The sequence below is a fragment of the Suricata suricatta genome, chromosome 8 (genome assembly GCF_006229205.1).
Source record: "Suricata suricatta isolate VVHF042 chromosome 8, meerkat_22Aug2017_6uvM2_HiC, whole genome shotgun sequence".
NCBI lineage: Eukaryota > Metazoa > Chordata > Mammalia > Carnivora > Herpestidae > Suricata > Suricata suricatta.
In genome coordinates this window covers 140,863,956-140,880,408 of record NC_043707.1, presented here as the reverse complement: position 1 = coordinate 140,880,408, position 16,453 = coordinate 140,863,956, and the positions used below count along the sequence as shown (strand labels likewise).

General features: G+C 61.1%; 2 protein-coding genes across 9 annotated transcripts in view; one reads left to right on the top strand and one right to left on the bottom strand.

Moving 5' to 3' along the window:
* Positions 1-139: 139 nt before the first annotated feature.
* MMP23B (matrix metallopeptidase 23B) lies at positions 140-3,962 on the top strand. 3 transcript variants are annotated; one of them, XM_029947875.1, is made up of 8 exons: positions 140-1,822; positions 2,149-2,288; positions 2,365-2,504; positions 2,571-2,738; positions 3,102-3,266; positions 3,338-3,448; positions 3,531-3,647; positions 3,743-3,897. In XM_029947875.1, exons 1-8 carry the CDS (start codon positions 1,661-1,663, stop codon positions 3,811-3,813), a joined length of 1,074 nt encoding a protein of 357 aa, XP_029803735.1. In that variant the 5' UTR covers positions 140-1,660; the 3' UTR covers positions 3,814-3,897. The 3 variants fall into 3 exon arrangements, with proteins under 3 accessions (XP_029803735.1, XP_029803734.1, XP_029803733.1); XM_029947874.1 differs by having other exon boundaries at positions 144-1,822; positions 2,218-2,288; positions 3,531-3,657; positions 3,743-3,962; XM_029947873.1 differs by having other exon boundaries at positions 144-1,822; positions 3,531-3,657; positions 3,743-3,962.
* Positions 3,963-4,892: 930 nt separating this feature from the next.
* Positions 4,893-16,453, bottom strand: part of LOC115298381 (cyclin-dependent kinase 11B) — a 17,578-nt gene continuing 6,017 nt past the window's right edge. For 2 of the 6 annotated variants that reach the window (XM_029947090.1, XM_029947092.1), the window contains exons 6-20: positions 10,645-10,781; positions 10,061-10,183; positions 9,676-9,771; positions 9,399-9,596; positions 9,212-9,277; positions 8,447-8,622; positions 7,984-8,074; positions 7,017-7,138; positions 6,692-6,797; positions 6,229-6,350; positions 6,045-6,152; positions 5,844-5,960; positions 5,604-5,752; positions 5,326-5,515; positions 4,893-5,236 (exon numbers count right to left, since the gene is read on the bottom strand). In XM_029947090.1, coding sequence (XP_029802950.1) covers positions 5,144-5,236; positions 5,326-5,515; positions 5,604-5,752; positions 5,844-5,960; positions 6,045-6,152; positions 6,229-6,350; positions 6,692-6,797; positions 7,017-7,138; positions 7,984-8,074; positions 8,447-8,622; positions 9,212-9,277; positions 9,399-9,596; positions 9,676-9,771; positions 10,061-10,183; positions 10,645-10,781 — 1,894 coding nt within the window. In that variant the 3' untranslated portion in view covers positions 4,893-5,143. The remainder of the gene's footprint in view (positions 5,237-5,325; positions 5,516-5,603; positions 5,753-5,843; positions 5,961-6,044; positions 6,153-6,228; positions 6,351-6,691; positions 6,798-7,016; positions 7,139-7,983; positions 8,075-8,446; positions 8,623-9,211; positions 9,278-9,398; positions 9,597-9,675; positions 9,772-10,060; positions 10,184-10,644; positions 10,782-16,453) is intronic. The other 4 variants (XM_029947093.1, XM_029947095.1, XM_029947091.1 and 1 more) reach the window with 3 other exon arrangements.

Here is a 16,453-nt window from a genome sequence, read left to right as displayed (position 1 = left end):
CCCCCCCCCCCCCCCCCCCCCCCCCCCCCCCCCCCCCCCCCCCCCCCCCCCCCCCCCCGCCCCGCCGTGTTTTATAAAAAGATTCTCGGACTTTCCGCCTGGTGCCTGCCTGGAGCGGGGGGTCCCGCCTCGCCGCGCAGCTGCCCCCTACCCAGGCGGTCCTGACCGGCCTCCTTTCCGCCGCTGCCCCAGCTCTGGGCTCTGCGCTTTGGCCCATTACCCGCGCGTCTGGCTCTTTCCGACGCTCACACCCCCAGACGCTTGCCCAGACCCCTCCTCTAGGCGGAGGCACGGGCCGCCTCCTACGGCCCTGACCTGGGGGCCCGTGGAAGGATGGGGTCCGGGAGTGTGGTGTCCTTTAGAAGCCCTGGGTCGGCCAGAGTCCCGGTGCCCGCCCAGCTGGGGGGGGGGGCTTTCTGGTTGCCATCCCCGCCCCTTAATCTTTTCCTGGGCGGACTTTGTAGTCGCCTCCGCCCTTGTCCTCTCGGTGGCCCATGGGGTCCCTGCTAAACAGGGAGCTGGGGAAGGGGTGTGTTTGGGGCCCGGGGCACCACTTAGGGTCTTAGGAACGTTGAAGGGCAAGTACATGGTACTGGGGAGAGGGCAGGACACAGGGTAGGAGGATCAGTCTGTGGGGGCAAATACTGAACCATGAAGAGCTTACAGCTGCACTCAGCAGCCTGGTGCTTTCCAAGAACCACCCGAAACGCTCCCCCCGGAACCTCGGGGCTGCCAGCACTTTGGCACTGACCCCGCCAGCCTGGCGTGTGGCTGTCACTCTGGGCGCTGGGCCTTTTGGAGAACAGGGAGGGTCAGGACCCCCAACTGGGTCTGGCATTCTGCCTCTCCCCTCGCTCCCTCTCAGCACCGATCGATCACTCTTGGTCCTGGATCCCAGGTCCAGCTGGGAGGAGGCCTCACCAACACCCCGCCGGGCTTAGCTCCTGCAGCCTACAGGTGGTCCTAGGGCCTCGGGACACTCACTGCCTCCCTGCCTGCCCACTCAGACCCTTTGCAGGCCTTGGGCCTGGGCACAGGTTCCGCCTCCCACAACCCCTGCACCCCACTAAGCCCCTTCTCGGTCCCTTCCCTCCAACTCTGACAGCTTGGTGCTCTGCCGCACTGCCCCCAGGCCACCTGCCCCCTCCCCTGCCTCTCGCCCCGCCTCGCCGCCACGAACCCTGTACTCACTCTCCTAGTGCCCTCCCCTTTCTCCGGGACCCTGTCAGGCAGCCTCTCGCTCCGCAATGGGACTTGTCCCAAGGTGGCTGGAATGGAGGTTCGTTCCCCGGTCTCATTCGGTGGTGAGGGTGCTGAAGAGATTCCATCCAGGGAAAAAGTGGGTCCCAGGACACCAACTGACTACCCTTCCTTACGCCTGAGCTTCTATCCCGTCTCGCGCCGCCTGGCCCTCCTCGCGCCCCCTCCCCCCAAGTAACCCCGCCCAGCAAGCCCTGCCCAGGCTGCTGCCACCGACCCACAGGCCCTGGGTCCGCACCCGCACTGGCGCGGCAGGGCTGTCCTGACAGCGGACGGCCAGTTGGTTCCCTTCAGGGGCACGCGCCTCCCCCTGCACCCACCCCTGTAACCCGAGCCGCTTCAGCGCCTCCCCGCGCAGCCCCACTGGGCCCTAGGCCCCGACAGCGAGTCCGCAGGCGCCATGGGCCTCGGGGCCTGCGTGTCCTCGGCGGCGGCGTCGGGGCCCCGAGCCCAGGCCGGCCGTTTGGGAGCTGTGCTGGGTGCCCTGTGCCTGCTGCCCGTTCTCATGATGCTGGCTCGGCTGGGGGCCCCCTCGGCCAGGCTGGCAGCCAGCGCCTCGCAGGTGAGAGCGGGCGGGACAGGGCAGAAGGGTGGGCGGCCCCAGGGTCCAAGGGCCTGCCTGTCCAGGGAAGGGGGGCGGGGGACATAGCATCAGGCCTCCAGCCCCGCCCACTCCGACCTATCCCGGGGTTAGAAACCTTTTTCACTCTGGCAGTAAAAGTGAATCTGGCCAGGATAGAAAACCCCAAAACGCGGAGACCGAAGGCGGGAACTTCAGAGCTCCCTGAACCACGAGCCCCGCCCCGTTTCCTATAGTCTTTTTCCTGAGTGTTTTCAGACTTGGTCCGGTCCCTACTGCGTCCCCACGAGCCCTTGCTTTCCTTGAAGGGAGATCTCGCCGCACCCAACCCCTCGGGTGTCCTGGCCACCCCGGGACCCGGTCCTCTGCCCCTCCAGGCGCCCCGCAGACGTCGCTACACGCTGACCCCCGCCAGGCTGCGCTGGGACCACTTCAACCTCACCTACAGGTGTGACCTGGGCCAGGATGTTGAGGGGAGCGTGCCGCAGCCTGGCCGCCACCCCTGACCTGAACCCCCACCCCAGGATCCTTTCCTTCCCACGGAACCTGCTGAGCCCCAGCGAGACCCGGCGGGCCCTGGCCACCGCCTTCCGCATGTGGAGTGACGTGTCCCCCTTCAGCTTCCGAGAGGTGGCCCCCGAGCAGCCCAGCGACCTCCGCATAGGTGGGCGCCGAGCCCCCCGCCCCCGCCCCGCCCCGCGGCCCCCTCTCAGCCCCTGTGCTCCCCCAGGCTTCTACCCGGTCAACCACACGGACTGCCTGGTCTCCGCGCTGCACCACTGCTTTGACGGCCCGACGGGCGAGCTGGCCCACGCCTTCTTCCCCCCGCACGGTGGCATCCACTTCGATGACAGCGAATACTGGGTCCTGGGCCCCACGCGCTACAGCTGGAAGAAAGGTGATGGCCTGGCCTCCTGTGGAGCCTCTGCGCCACGGTGGGCCCAGCAGGAGGGCTTTGGGGTCAAGTAGGCAGGATGGGGGAGGCTGGGAGGAGGCCATAGGCCTGGGTTCCAGGAACCCTGAAACTCCCCTGCCCCCCCCCCCCCTGCTGCTGGAGACAGAGCTGAGCCGGAGCTACATTCCTGGGGGCCGAGCTCACCGCCTCTGCTGGCCTGGAACATTCTTATCTTCCCATGGCTGTGCTGAGGGAGGGAGGCTCCGTGGCTGCAGCGCAGCAGATGTGGCCGTGGCGCGCAAGGCTGGCGGGCAGAGCGGGGAGGGCCGGGCCAGGGTCCGAGGGCCTGACCCACGGGACCTGCAGGCGTTTGGCTCACTGACCTGGTGCACGTGGCGGCCCACGAGATCGGCCACGCGCTGGGCCTGATGCACTCGCAGCACGGCCGGGCTCTCATGCACCTCAACGCCACGCTGCGCGGCTGGAAGGCCCTGTCGCAGGACGAGCTGTGGGGGCTGCACCGACTCTATGGTGAGTGCCGTGGGGGCGTGGGCTGGCGGGGGCCGGGCCGGGCCGGCCCGAGCACGGTTGCCCTCCTGCAGGCTGTCTGGACCGGCTGTTCGTGTGCACATCCTGGGCACGGAGGGGGTTCTGTGACACCCGCCGGAGGCTTATGAAGAGGCTCTGTCCCAGCAGCTGTGACTTCTGCTACGGTGAGTCCAGAGCCCCTGTCCCCTCTTGGGTGGGGCTGGCTACAGGGCACTGACCGGTCCGCCTTCCCTGACTCTGGAGCAGAGTTTCCCTTCCCCACGGTGGCCGCCACTGCACCGCCACCCAGGACCAAGACCAGGCTGGTGCCTGAAGGCCGGAATGTGACCTTCCGCTGCGGACAGAAGATCCTCCACAAGAAAGGCAAAGTGTAGTGAGTGGCCCTGTGTCCTCGTGACCCCCCGAGGGTGGGTGGCAGGTGCTGGGGACCCTGACCAGCCTTCCTACCCTCCCCGCAGCTGGTACAAGGACCAGGAGCCCCTGGAGTTCTCCTACCCTGGCTACCTGGCGCTGGGCGAGGCGCACCTGAGCATCATCGCCAATGCCATCAACGAGGGCACATACACGTGCGTGGTGCGCCGGCGGCAGCGTGTGCTCAGCACCTACTCCTGGCGGGTCCGGGTGCGGGGCTGAGCGCCTGCGGGGCCGAAACCGCTGATAAAACACTTTCTCTCTGAAGTCTGCGCACCCTTTCTTGGGAGGGAGGGCGGGCAAGCAGCTGTGGGTCCTTGCGGGGGGGGGAGGCACCCAGCCTGTGCTCAGCTTCACGGAGGGAGCCTGGGGCCAGGACGCCCCAACTTCTGCACACAGTTCCTAGGCGTGAGCTCACGGACCTCGGAGGCCAAGGCCAAGGCAGGCTTTTCCCAGCTGGTCCCAGAGAAGTGGGGAAAACGGAGGCCCACACGTGAGCAGCATCACCAGGGGCACAAGCCGGGCCAGCGGAGCCCGGGTCCCTGTCTGTCTCAGGGATGCGCAGGGAGGCTGGCAAGGGCTGGGCCGCTGCGCCTGGGAGGCCTCCAGCGGGAGTGGGAGGGGGCGAGTGAGGCCCAGCAGCGTGTGCCTGGGAAGGGGTCAGAGGAGAAGGTGGCTGTGCCAACGAGCAGCGGCAGGCCCCGCCCTGCGCCTGAGTGACGCCCTGTCCACCCAGACCGGGAGCCAGGGGCCTGGCAGCCGGGGAGAACCTGGCCACGTGGGGTCAGAGGCCACCTTCTCCCCACAAGCGTCTCGCAGGGTGCGCAGGCCTGGGGCCCCCCGGGCCGCACGAGCTTGGGACCAGCCCACCGGGCGCCCGCCGTGAAGGACGGACACAGCAAAGCTTCCCTCCAAGAACATTTAATTGCCTCTTAAAACGTGTTAGCCCTGGTACAAAACCCACTGTGGCCCAGAGCCCGCACAGGGCTGTGGGGGCCCTGAGGGAGGGGAAGGAAGGTGTGGAGGAACCACCCCTGCCCCCACGGCTCCATTCCAGGGCCGGGGTCCTAACAGTGCAGCCCCCAGCGGACACCAGGCTGAGTCTGTGTGTCGGGGGCCATGCGTCCGCCTGCACCGGCCACCTACAGATGCCCCCTCTGCACAGGGCGAGTGTGACACATCCAAAAAAATACAGCCTTTCCTTCCACAAGGAAAATGTGATTTAATTCTACAAATTTACAAGCTGAGATAAAAACGAAACGCTGGAAAAGCAAACAAGACAGGCCGCCTGAGGCGCGAGGCCAGGACCCACAGCCACACTGGCCTCCAGCCGCTGCGTCCAGTCAGGGCCGGGCTGCCGTCTGGACCCACAAGCTGCCGCTGGCACCTGCCCTGGTCCCGACTGAACCCTGCCAGTCGGTCCCCGCAGTGCTGGTGTGCGCCGAGCCTCAGAACTTGAGGCTGAAGCCGGGCCCCGCGGCCGAGGCCCCCTGGTTTGTGGTGGTGAGATGGAAGCCCGTCTCCTTCAGGTCATCGTCGCCCTGGGGAGCAAGAGGCGTTGTGGGGCTCCGGCTGGGCTGGCCCCGCCCTGAGGGCCCCCCTCCCTGCCGCCTGCCAGCCTGCCCCTCACCAGCTGGCTGTAGCCCAGGCCGCCCTCGGGGGGCCGTGGGCTCGTGCCGCGCTTCACCCTCTGCTGCTCGCTCTTGGCGGGCCACGTGGGGAACATGGAGGGGTCGATGGGCAGAGGGGTCTCTCGGAAGTACTCGTGTTTCAGGCCGTCCTCTGCGCTGACCCTCCGGCCGGGGAAGTAGGTCAGGAACCTAGGAGGAGGAGAAGGGCCTGTGGCACAGCCGGGCGGGGGTGGGGCAGGCCCGGGGCCCGAGGGGCACAGCCTGCAGGCTCACACACTTGTTCATGAGGTCGAAGCCCTGGTCGGAGAGGAGGGCCCCAAAGCGTTTGCGGAGATTGTTATACGGGTACTCGGTGAAGGTCATCTTCTTGACCGCGGGGAGGTCGTTGTAGCCCGGCCAGATTTTCTCACTGGGGGTCCCTAGGTCCTGAGAGAGAGGGAGAGAGAGAGAGTTTGGAACGGCCGCGGCCTGCAGGGAAGGGCCGGTACAGGCGCCCCGCAGGCGAGCACGGACCCACCTTGAACACTTTGTTGATCTGGTCGATCTCCGACTTCCCCGGGAACAGCGGCTTCTGGGTCAGCAGCTCCCCAAAGATGCAGCCCACCGACCACATGTCCACAGCCGTGGAGTACTCCTGGGGGGCCGGGCGCACACTCAGGGGCTGGGGCGAGGGCGGCGAGTGCAGCCCGGCCCCCCCCGCACCCCTGTGCTCACTCACCTTGGCGCCGAGCAGCAGCTCCGGGGCGCGGTACCACAGGGTCACGACGACCGGCGTGTAGGCCTTCAGAGGAGACCCGTACTCCCTCGCCAGCCCGAAGTCCCCCACCTGCGGGGATGGAGGCCAGGCTGCGGGCGGGACCCGAGGCGGGCGCCGGGCGCGCGAGGCGGGGGGCGGGGCTCACCTTGAGGATGCCGGCGTGGCTCAGCAGCAGGTTGGACGTCTTAAGGTCTCGGTGCAAGATCCAGTTGTCGTGCAGGTGCTTGACGCCACGCAGCAACTGGATCATCAGCGTCTTCACCTCCCCTGCTTGGCAGCGGGCCAGCGTCCTGGGTCACCCACCCGCCTCCGCGGGACCCAGGCTTCCGGGGTGCAGTTATCCCGGGAATGCTCCCCGCTCAGCCCAGCCCTCTCACTCACTCTCACACACACACGCACGTGCAAGCATACACACGCACTCCTGTACGCGGTTCGTGTTACAAGGTCAGTGCTCCTTCTGCCCCAGGGACCCCTTGCCTGCACCCTGGGCAGCCTGAGGGCTGTATGTCCCCTGTGGGGGTCACCGGTCAGAGGGCCCCGTGGGCGGGAGGAAATCAGGGCCGCGGGGAGCCTTCCCGCGCCGGCCCCCACGGCGCCCCGGGCCCCACCTGGCAAGAAAGGCTGCTTCATGGTCTCCATCAGGCTCTTGAGGTCGTGCTCCACGTAGTTCATCACGATGTAGATCTTGTCCATGTTGCTGCCCACGACGATCTCCTAGCAAATGAGACGGGCCTGTGGGGGCCGTGCTCCCCTCCAGGTCCTGCAAGTAACCGCTGGCTCCCGGGCACCGCCCCTGGAGACAGCGGGCACCCGTCAGGTGTGACGTCCCTAAGGGGTGAGCACTGGGGGTGGGGGGTGAGTGCTCGACTGCTGCCCGGCACCGGTGCGGGGGCACCGCGGGGACCCTTGGGGCACAGGCCGGGGCCGCCTCACCCTGACAGTGACGATGTTGGGGTGCTGGGCCTTGAGGATGGTGTTGATCTCCCTCAGGGACGTGATTGGAAAGCCCTCCTTCTCCTTCTCCATCTTGAGCCGCTTCAGAGCCACAATTTCATCTGAAAACAGTTCAAAAACAGGCTGAGAAAAGCCATTTCGCCGGGGTGTAGGGAGCGTTTTCTGTTCTGCCCTGGGAAGCCCCGTGCTCCGTCAGCACCACAGAAACGCCCAAACCTGTGGTCCGACGGATGCAGGAGGGTTTTGTCTGAAACAGCTAAGGAGAATTTTCCTGTTTCTCTCTCTGTCCCCACTGTGATTTGCCAGGAGACAAACCTCGACACCCCGGGACAGACTCTGTCACCAGGGTCTGAGGACCGCGGTGGCCTCCCTGACTCTCCCAGCCCCAGCTGTGGGCCTGCAGCGCACGCGCCTGCTCAGGTGCTACCACACAAAGCACACTCGGCACTCCGCTCCGGAGCAGAGGCACCCACGTCACAAGCGAGCGACAGAGGCTGGAGGGCAGGCTGGCCTCCGGCCTCCACAGGCACCAATGAGTGAGTCAACTGCTCAGGGGCCCGTGAGTCACTAGCTGCGGGGGGCCAGGTAAAGCGAGGCCATGGCCGGGCACCTGGGGAGAAAAGAGTCCTGGGAGAGTAGGAACTTTGCGTTCAAGGACCTTGACACTGAGGATGCCACAGGCCAGGATGGCCTGGGTTTGATCTCAGGCCCTGCAAGCTGGCTGTGGTCCGGGCGGGACACCAGGCCTCCCTCCTGGAGCCCGCATGTGGCCCCTGTAGGGCTATGGACAGGAAACACTCTGGGCTGGGCCCAGGGCGGCGCAGCGGGCGCCCCCAAGGACGATGCTTTTCAGCAGACGCTCCTTCCCGCACAGGGACGGGCTGTGTCACCTGGCGCCTGCCCGTCTCCCCCGCCCCTCTGGGGGGTGCGCAGGCGCCTTGCCCACCTGTTTTCTTGTCCTTTGCTCTGTACACCACCCCGTAGGTGCCTTCTTCGATCCTGTTCAGGCACTGGAATTCCTCCACGCTCCGACAACCCTGGAAGGAAGCCCGTTGTGAGCACGCAGGGGCCACGGCTGCTCACACACCCATGTCGAACCAGTGCAGCAAACCCTGCCCACAAGTCTCCAGAAGCCGCAGGGTGTGTCTGGTGGTGGGGTCGGGAGCAGCCTTCTCTGGTTTCTTCCATGAGCCCATGCTCCTTGATTATAAAATAAAACCAACGCGGAGAAGAGCTGGTCTGGGGCACGTCCTTCTGTGCCAGGAGCGCCCACTGCACCAACCCCACCCCCACAGCCCTGGTGACCCCGGTGACAGACCCACACCAGGGACCCACTCCCGCTCTCAGCCACCAGGCTAGTCTGGAATCAGCACAGCAGAGCCGACATTCGCGTGGGGAGGACGCCTGACCTGCAGGGCAGGGAGGTACTTGGGCAGCTCCTGTTTGAGTTCAATGGGTGACAAGGCGGGAGAGTCGGGCACGAAGTCCCCTTCGGTCAGGGCGCTGCTCTGTGGCGTGCCCTCGCAGGCTTCCTCCTCCCCTTCCTCACTGTCTCCCGAGTCTCGGTCAAATCGGGATTCTGGAACTTCGAAAGTTAAACCCAATTATGGAACCAAGAATAAGCAACCGTTGTCACCCTCTCCTGTTCTGGGGTGGGGCGGGGGCGGAGGGGACACCGAGTCACATGAGAAGGACCCTGGGATGCTGTGCCCAAGTGTGCGTCCCACCGCCGACAGAGGGCCCTGGGGTCTGGGGGCTCGCCAGCTCAGCCACACGCACTGTGAGCCCCCGGCCGGAAACCAAGTTCAGAGGTGGCACACGCAGAGCTGCTCTGTCGGACCCTGAGGGCAAGGCCTTACTGGGGTCAACCCGATGGGGACAGCCCTGTGGTTGGACCTGAGCTCAGAGGCCAGGCCCAGCTGGCGCCTTCCAGCCACCTGCAGTGTCTAAGCCACGACGACGCTCACAAGGACAGTCAGCGCTGTCCCCAGTAAGGGATGCTGGTCCCCCATGGGCCGATGGCAAGCGGCCGACGGCGCAGTGCTCAGGGAACAGGGCCTCTCAGTCAGCTGCCTGCGCCTCTGGGGCAGGGTGACCTGGAGGAAGGCTGAGGTGCCAGCTCTAAAAAGGGCCACAGCGCGCGGGAAAAGACCAAGCACTGGGGTCCCCCTCACCAACGAGGACGTGGTTCTCATTCTCCCGCTCCCCGTCCTCGCTCATTTCGTCTTCGCTCACTTCCTCTGTAAGAGAGAGCAGGCGTCTGCTCGGATCTGCGGGGCTGCTGCCCTGCGCTCACCTGGGGTCTTCAGGGCCCCGCGAGCACACGCAAGCATCGCAGTCAATTATCAAGGGGGGGCTCACGTGGGGTCCCAGGCAGCGGGGCGCCCTCCTCACCGGCCGACTGTCCAGACGCGTCCTCGGAGTTGCTCCCTGTCTCTTCCTCCTCCTCCTCCTCCTCCTCCTCCTCTGATTCTTCACTGCTGCTGCCCTCCTCCTCTTCCTCCTCCTCCTCTTCCTCCTCCTCCTCCTCCTCCTCCTCTGAACCCGACCCCGATTCCGCTTTGGAAGAGAACGGCCGGAAGTGACCGCAGGCAGGGACCAGAGGGGCCTCCCTCCGGGCGGCGGAGCGCGCGCTCACCTGACGAGGACTCGGCCGAGCTGGTCTTGCGCTCGCTGTCGCTGACGTCTTGCAGGTCGGACAGCAGGTCTCTCTCTTCCACCTTCTCTTCTTTCACTTGTGACACAAACCAGCAAAGGAACGGGTTTTACGATAAGCAAGACCGCGCGGGGCCTCCCGCAGAGACGCACTTCAGTCCATGTGATAAACGCCTCATCCACACGCGGCTGAAAACCGCTCTCAGAAACCCGGAACAAACGTTTCCGCGGAGATACAATCGTGCTCCGTGCAAACGTTACAGGTCTTGGCACGTGATGCGGAAGCACCTTAGCGTACCATTTCCTTGTGCAAAAACAAGTTCTCGCGCACCAAGCGCCGTCGCAAACCGCCCGCCCCGCGCCCTCACCTGGCTTCCGGCCGTCCGTCAGCTCGAACCGCTCGCGGGGCGGCCGCAGGGGGCTGCGGCTCCAGTGGCTGGCCTTCACCTTGTCTCCGTAGTCCTCCCGCATGGTCCGGTGATGCGCGGACACTGGGGCGCGGAGCACAGAAGGCGGTGCTGGCGGCACCCTCTCTCCAGGGGGACCCCACCTCGCTCGGATGTCACCCCTACCCCGCTGATGGCAACCCTCTACACCGGCCAACGGCTCTGGCGACAGAGGCCAGAGCCTGGGACGTCCCAGAGGACCCACGTGGGCCTTCCACACTCTACTGGCCAGAGTAGAAGGTGCCACGACCCACCCCTTCAAGCCTGTGCCCCTGTGCCACCCCACTGGCCGCCCAGCACCAGGCCCGGGAACGCCCCGGCCGCACACCCTACCCTCAGGCCCAGAGTGACCGCTGCCTTCTTCAGCAAGGATCTACGCGGTCCAACAGCCTGGTCCCCCTTCACTCAGCCACAGTGCAGAGTGCCCCGCCCCTCGGTGTCATCTGTGCAGCCCCGGGCTCACCCGCGGGAGCAACCCCACAACCACAGGGTGCGCCCACGCGCACCTTCCCTCCGGGCCTCGCGCTCCTTGCGCCGTTCCTCGGCGCGCCGCTCCCGCTCCTTCTGTTCCCGCTGTTCCTTCTGCTGCTCACGCATCTTTCGTTCTCGCTCCCGCTTCCTCTCCAGCTGCTCAAGGCGGTCCCTGCAACAAACACAGGCCAACTCTCTCTCTACAAACACAAAGTTTCCTTTTTTACCCTAAGTGCTTTTCTTCAAATGTATAAACTGCCCACTTAGGTTGTACAAACCCTAACAGGCTTTTAAAAGTAGAATACGTAAGCGCACATAGCCCGAGAGCCACAGAATAAAGCAAAATACTGGCACAAAGATAGATGCCAATGAGGAATGAGCCCATGGGTCCCAGAAGGCTTCTGTTTAGCAGTCCTGCCAAGTATGAACGGCAGTACAACTTAAATCCACCTTTGTCGCTGTTTTCAGGGGCTACAGAGGGGGTGCAGAGCCGCCTGGAGAAGGTGGGGGAAGGATGTAGACTCGGGCGTCGGACCCTGTCCGACCTCCTCACTAGATCCTACGGCAGAGGACCCCCAGCCCGGCCTGGCGCGCAGCTAGGCGGGCACGAGCGTTGGCGAACGAGGGGCAGCGGGGAAAGGTGCTTCTCGGAGGGGGCGGGACTCGTCCGGAGTGCAGGAAGCATCCGTGACTACGGTGTGCGTGGCTGCTGCACCACAAGGTGGCCAGATAGTGAAAACTGCCCGGCAATTAATTTTCACATCCCGACAGATTTCGAATGATGTCCAAACCTAACCACAACAGCTATTCCAAAAACAAGTAAACTGGAAATGAGCAGGGACGATGGTGAAAGCGGAACCAGGCCTGTGGGATGGTCACTGGTACTGGAGCTGCAATGAGGCTCCTCAAAGGCCACTGCTGCGGAAGCTGGGATTCGAGGGCTGCTCTCTAAGTTCCAAACTATTGCAAAAAAGAAAAAAAAAAAAGTCGTAATTTAACGTATAAAATCCAACCACCGAGGGGCGGCTGGGGGCTCAGTCGGTTAAGCGTTTCTTTCAGCTCAGATCATGGTCTCAGGATTCGTTGAGTTCGAGCCTCGCGTTGGGCTCTGCACTGACAGCGTGAAGCCTGCTTGGGGTTCTCTCTGCCGCTCTCCTGCTCATAGTTCTCTTTGTCTCTCTCAAAATAAAAACTTTAAAAATTCCAACCAGTGAGTTAATTCAATTTTTCATAAATTTATGAAATTGTCCGTCACCATAAGCCAGTTTTGAAACATTCCTGTCACGTGCCCTCCTCCCTCGTGCCCACCGTGGTCAGCTCTGAGCCACGCTCTTCCAGCCTTCTTCTTGTCTGCCAGGGGCTCTCTGGACATTTCTCCTGCTTGCTTTGGGTTGAGTCTACTTTTTTCTCCTGCTCTCCTGGGGAAGAAGCTCAGGTTGCCGACTGGACAACTTCCTTTTCTGGCATCAGTGCTTAAAACAGCTCCCTCTGGGCCCGGCGTTTTGTGCACCCCTAACTTTTGGTGCATTGTTTGTTTTCATTCAATTCAAAATATTTACTATTTTTCCTTTTAATTTCCCCCTTGGGCCATGGGTTAGTCAGAAACGGGAGAGCTTCGAGCAGAGCACTATTGGAGCCGATGAGGTTTATCCGAGGCGTGATTACTGCGAATTGAAAACTTTTCCCAGAAATCGGTGGTTGGATCTCCAGACATTTTGAGGGTCTCCCCAGGCTTCTTTAGTGGTGAGAGGGCCTTCTCTGAACCACCGCACTCTCCTCTACTTGATGCTCGTCGCGCGGCCCACGTATGACAGACCCGGAACACGCGTGTGCCCGCAGCTGGGGGTGGGGTCCCGCACGCCAGCTCAGTCAGACTGTGCTGCTGCAGCGTAGCCTCTACTTTTGTACATCCTTGCGTCCTCCCGTGCTATCGCCAGCCGGAGTGGGGTATGAAACTTCCAACTGTGACTGAGGAACTGCCGGTCTCTCCTTTCAAGCGTCCTTACTGCATCATAGTTTTGGACCCTGCCGTCCGGCGCACACACTCTACCGCACGTCCCTACCTGCCATTGTGCGGCCCCGCTCAGCGCTGCTCCGCCGCCCGGCCGGGCCCTGACCGAGCCGCCCGCGCCACGCCTGCCGTGCTGTGCCCCTTCCCCTCTCGTCTTCTCCCACGTGTTTACGTTCATGTTTTTTTGGTGTGTGTGCAGGTGTGTGAACATAAACAAAAATCCCTCTTATTTTGCTTATTTGGAAATGACTCTACATTTATTTCTGGTAAACTTAATTCATTCAAAGCTCCACATTTCTAATGACTAAACTATGTAACTGTTATATAACTATGTAATATAAGTTTCAGACATAGAACAGTGCACAGAATGTGCTTTTAGAAAATCATACTCATAAAAATGTTGCCTGCCATACATACTGACAAGCAGCTGTGTTTAGAAATGAACTTTTAGGGGGCGCCTGGTGGGCTCCGTCAGTTGAGCGTCTGGCTTTGGCTCAGGTCATGATCTCACGGTTTTAGTTTGAGCCCCGCATTGGGTCCTGTGCTGACAGCTCAGAACCTGGAGCTGCTTCAGAATCTGTATCTGCCTCTCTCTGTCCCTTCCCCACTCATGCTCTGTCTCTCAAAAACAAATATTAAAAATAAATAAATAAAAATGAACTTCTGGCCCGGCTGCCACCATGTTTCAGTGGCCTCTCCTTAGCCTCCAAGCCAAAGGAGTGTGGGTTACAGACACCATGTAAACGATACTTTTACATGAAAGAGACTGAAAATCTTCGGTGTTCAAAGAAGTATCGGAGAAAGAACCACTCAAGTACGTTTTTTTCAGCTTCGCTTAACACCAGAGAAATCAGTAAACTGTAAAAACTGGACAAAACATGGGGCGCCCGGGGGGCTCAGTCGGTTAAGCGGCCGGCTTCGGCTCAGGTCATGATCTCACGGTTCGTGGGTTCAAGTCCCGCATCGGGCTCTGTGCTGACAGCTCAGAGCCTGGAGCCTGCCTCACGTTCTGTGTCTCCCCCTCTCTCTGACATTCCCCTGCTTGTGCTTTCTCTGTCTCTCAAAAATAAGTAAAAAAACATTAAAAAAAAGAAAAGGCTGGACAAAACAAGCCCAGGCTACCACTGAGGTCCGCAGGAGCCTTGCAGGCGAGAGCAAAGAAGTTTCAACTTCTGTGTTTTCCACTCTGCTAAGATTATGCTAGATTATTCCAGCACAGTAGTAAGTCAACACTGAGGCCCTGTGAGGGTATGCGAAAAGAACAGGGGAGGGGGGAGAATAAACAGAGGCTTAGAAGAAAAAAAAAAAAAAGAGGGTGGGTCGGGAACTGGGAGGATTGAAAAATCACAGCTTTGAGTCTCCACATCTCTGCTTTTTGTTCAGTATGTGAGCAAAACCATCCAGAAGGAAGGAAGAGTATGACCATGTGTCGACTGTCTGACAGAGAAAGAAACGCTGGTAACAAGCGGGTTATGATGTCTGTAGTTCTTGGCTGTCAACCCCAGCAAGTGATGAGGGAAAACGAACGTGCTATGTTTGTCTACAGAGGCAGTGGTTGCCCCGGGCAGCACAGATTCAGCTGCAGGTCAGGGCCGGTGCTCTCAGGAGTTCACACTGCGGGAAAGTAGAACTGCTTCGGGATTCAGCCTTGTCCTGCCGGCTTCTCTTCCAGGACCGTCAGGGTCAAGCTCTGCTACGGCCCAAAGTGACGATGTCTGCGGGGAAGCAGGCTTGGAGCAGGACGCTCCCTTCCCGGTTACAGGCCAGTTCCTGGATAAAACTGTACCGATAAAGGACGAAGCCCGGCCCGAATCCATCCCAGGAGCTCCGGAGCTCGTCGTGCAGGTGGGCTACACTCGTCACTGGATGAGGCTCTGCTTTCAATCCTTGTGCCCTTTCCCAGCGACCGGACTTGTAACGTTTGGTGTCTGGCCACCGCTCTGCACGGAGCTGACCTGCACCTAGGAAGGACAGGGTCTCCTCTGGGAACAGGTCTCTCCCCAGACCTCACGCTCACGACCAAGGGCATGTCTGCGGTCTACCGGCAGTCGTTTACAGCGCGCTGACACGGCCACCCCGATGCGCCGGCCCTCCAGCTGGCACGGGATGAGGGGCGGGCCGCAGACCGTTCACCACGGGCCTGGAGGGCGGCGTTTCTTCACGCTCTTGTGGAAACCTCTCCAGCGTGGCTCGAGCCCTGAGGGAGGCGCACAGTGCACCTCACTGGCCAGCTCCTCGCCTCGTCTCCCCCTCCACCCAAGTACCCGGAGCCTCGGCCGTCGTGTGCTTGGGCTCTGCCCGGCAGGCGGCACAGACACTGGGCACTGGGCTGTCTCGTCGTACTGGGCTTTGCTCAGTGTCGGGTTGGGCTGGGGACTGGGAGGTGGCAGGGCCAAGGGAAAAGACACCCAGGGCCCAGCCTTGGTGTCGGGAGACGAGTGGCGGGCCCGCAGTGGCCTGGGGTGGGCTCCTGTCCGCTGTGGCTCGCTCCTCTGCCAGCTTTGCCAACTAGCTGCGTGGACCAGGCCTCACACGGCACCTCCCCGTCCGTTTCCTTTCCATCTACTTTTGTCCTGGTCTTGAACATGTTCTCCTTACAGACCACACAATGGACCAAGCTTTATCATCAAAGACTCTCTCCTTTGGGTACAGAAACCGCTTCACATCTCATGTAATTACAGGTTTGGCTGGATTTACTTTTGTTGTTGTTCTTGGTTTTCTTCTGTATGTCTTCTTTCTGGATCTTGTTTCTCAGTTATTGGTTATATATGAGCGTGTGTATATACACACACACAAACACACACATATATTTAACATTTATTTGAGAGGGAAAGAGCAAGAGAAAGAGCGTGGGTGGGGAGGGGGAGAGAAGGAGGGCGAGGGAGGGGGAGGGGGAGGGAGAGAAACACGGGATCACGACCTGGGCCAAAGCCAAGAGTCAGAGCCTTAACCCACTGAGCTGCCCAGGCGCCCCTCTCTCAGGTATAAAGATTTGTAGTGCACCATTTTAAGTCCTGTTTGTACTATTTTAAGTATTTTCTTAGGGGTTGTTCTAGCGATGCCAGTGTGCATCTTACCAGATTATACTAACTTCGTTCCACTGAACACAGAAGTTCTGCTCTGGCAGAGCCACAGCGCCTCCCACAGAGGCCCCCTTCTCAACTCTGTGTGGTCTTCACATGCCTTGTAGCACACACGCCATGGTATTTTAATAATTGCTGTTTTATGCAATCTTTTCCTCTCATAGAAGCTGAGAAAATGTGGAAAAAAACATACAGAAGTTATTTTACATTAACCTACACCTTTACCATTTCTAGTGCTTGTCTTTTCCCCTGTAAATTCTATACCTTCTGGTGTCACTTTCGTTCAACCTGAAGATCTTGAGTTATTTCCCCCTCCCCTGTTCATTTTTGAGAGAGACAGAGTGTGAGCGGTCATGGGCAGAGAGAGAGAGGAAGACACAGAACCCAAAGCAGCTCCAGGCTCCGAGCTGTCAGCACAGAGCCTGACGCGGGGCTCGATCTCACAGACAGCGAGATCATGACCTGAGCTGAAGTTGAAGCTTAACGGACTCAGCCACCCAGGTGCCTCCCTGTCCCCAAGTTTTCCTTAAGGCAAGTATTACTGACAACGAAGTTCACCAGTTATGGTTTCTCCTCACTTCTGAAGAACAGTTTTGCCGCATATGGATTTCCTGGGCGACGGGTTTACTTGCAGCAGCGTGACTACGCCATTCTGCTGCCTTCTGGCCTCCAGTTTCTTTGTTTTTAAAAAATTTTTTGTTTTCATGCTTATTTGGGGGGGGGAGAGGGGGAGGGAGGGAGGGAGAGAGG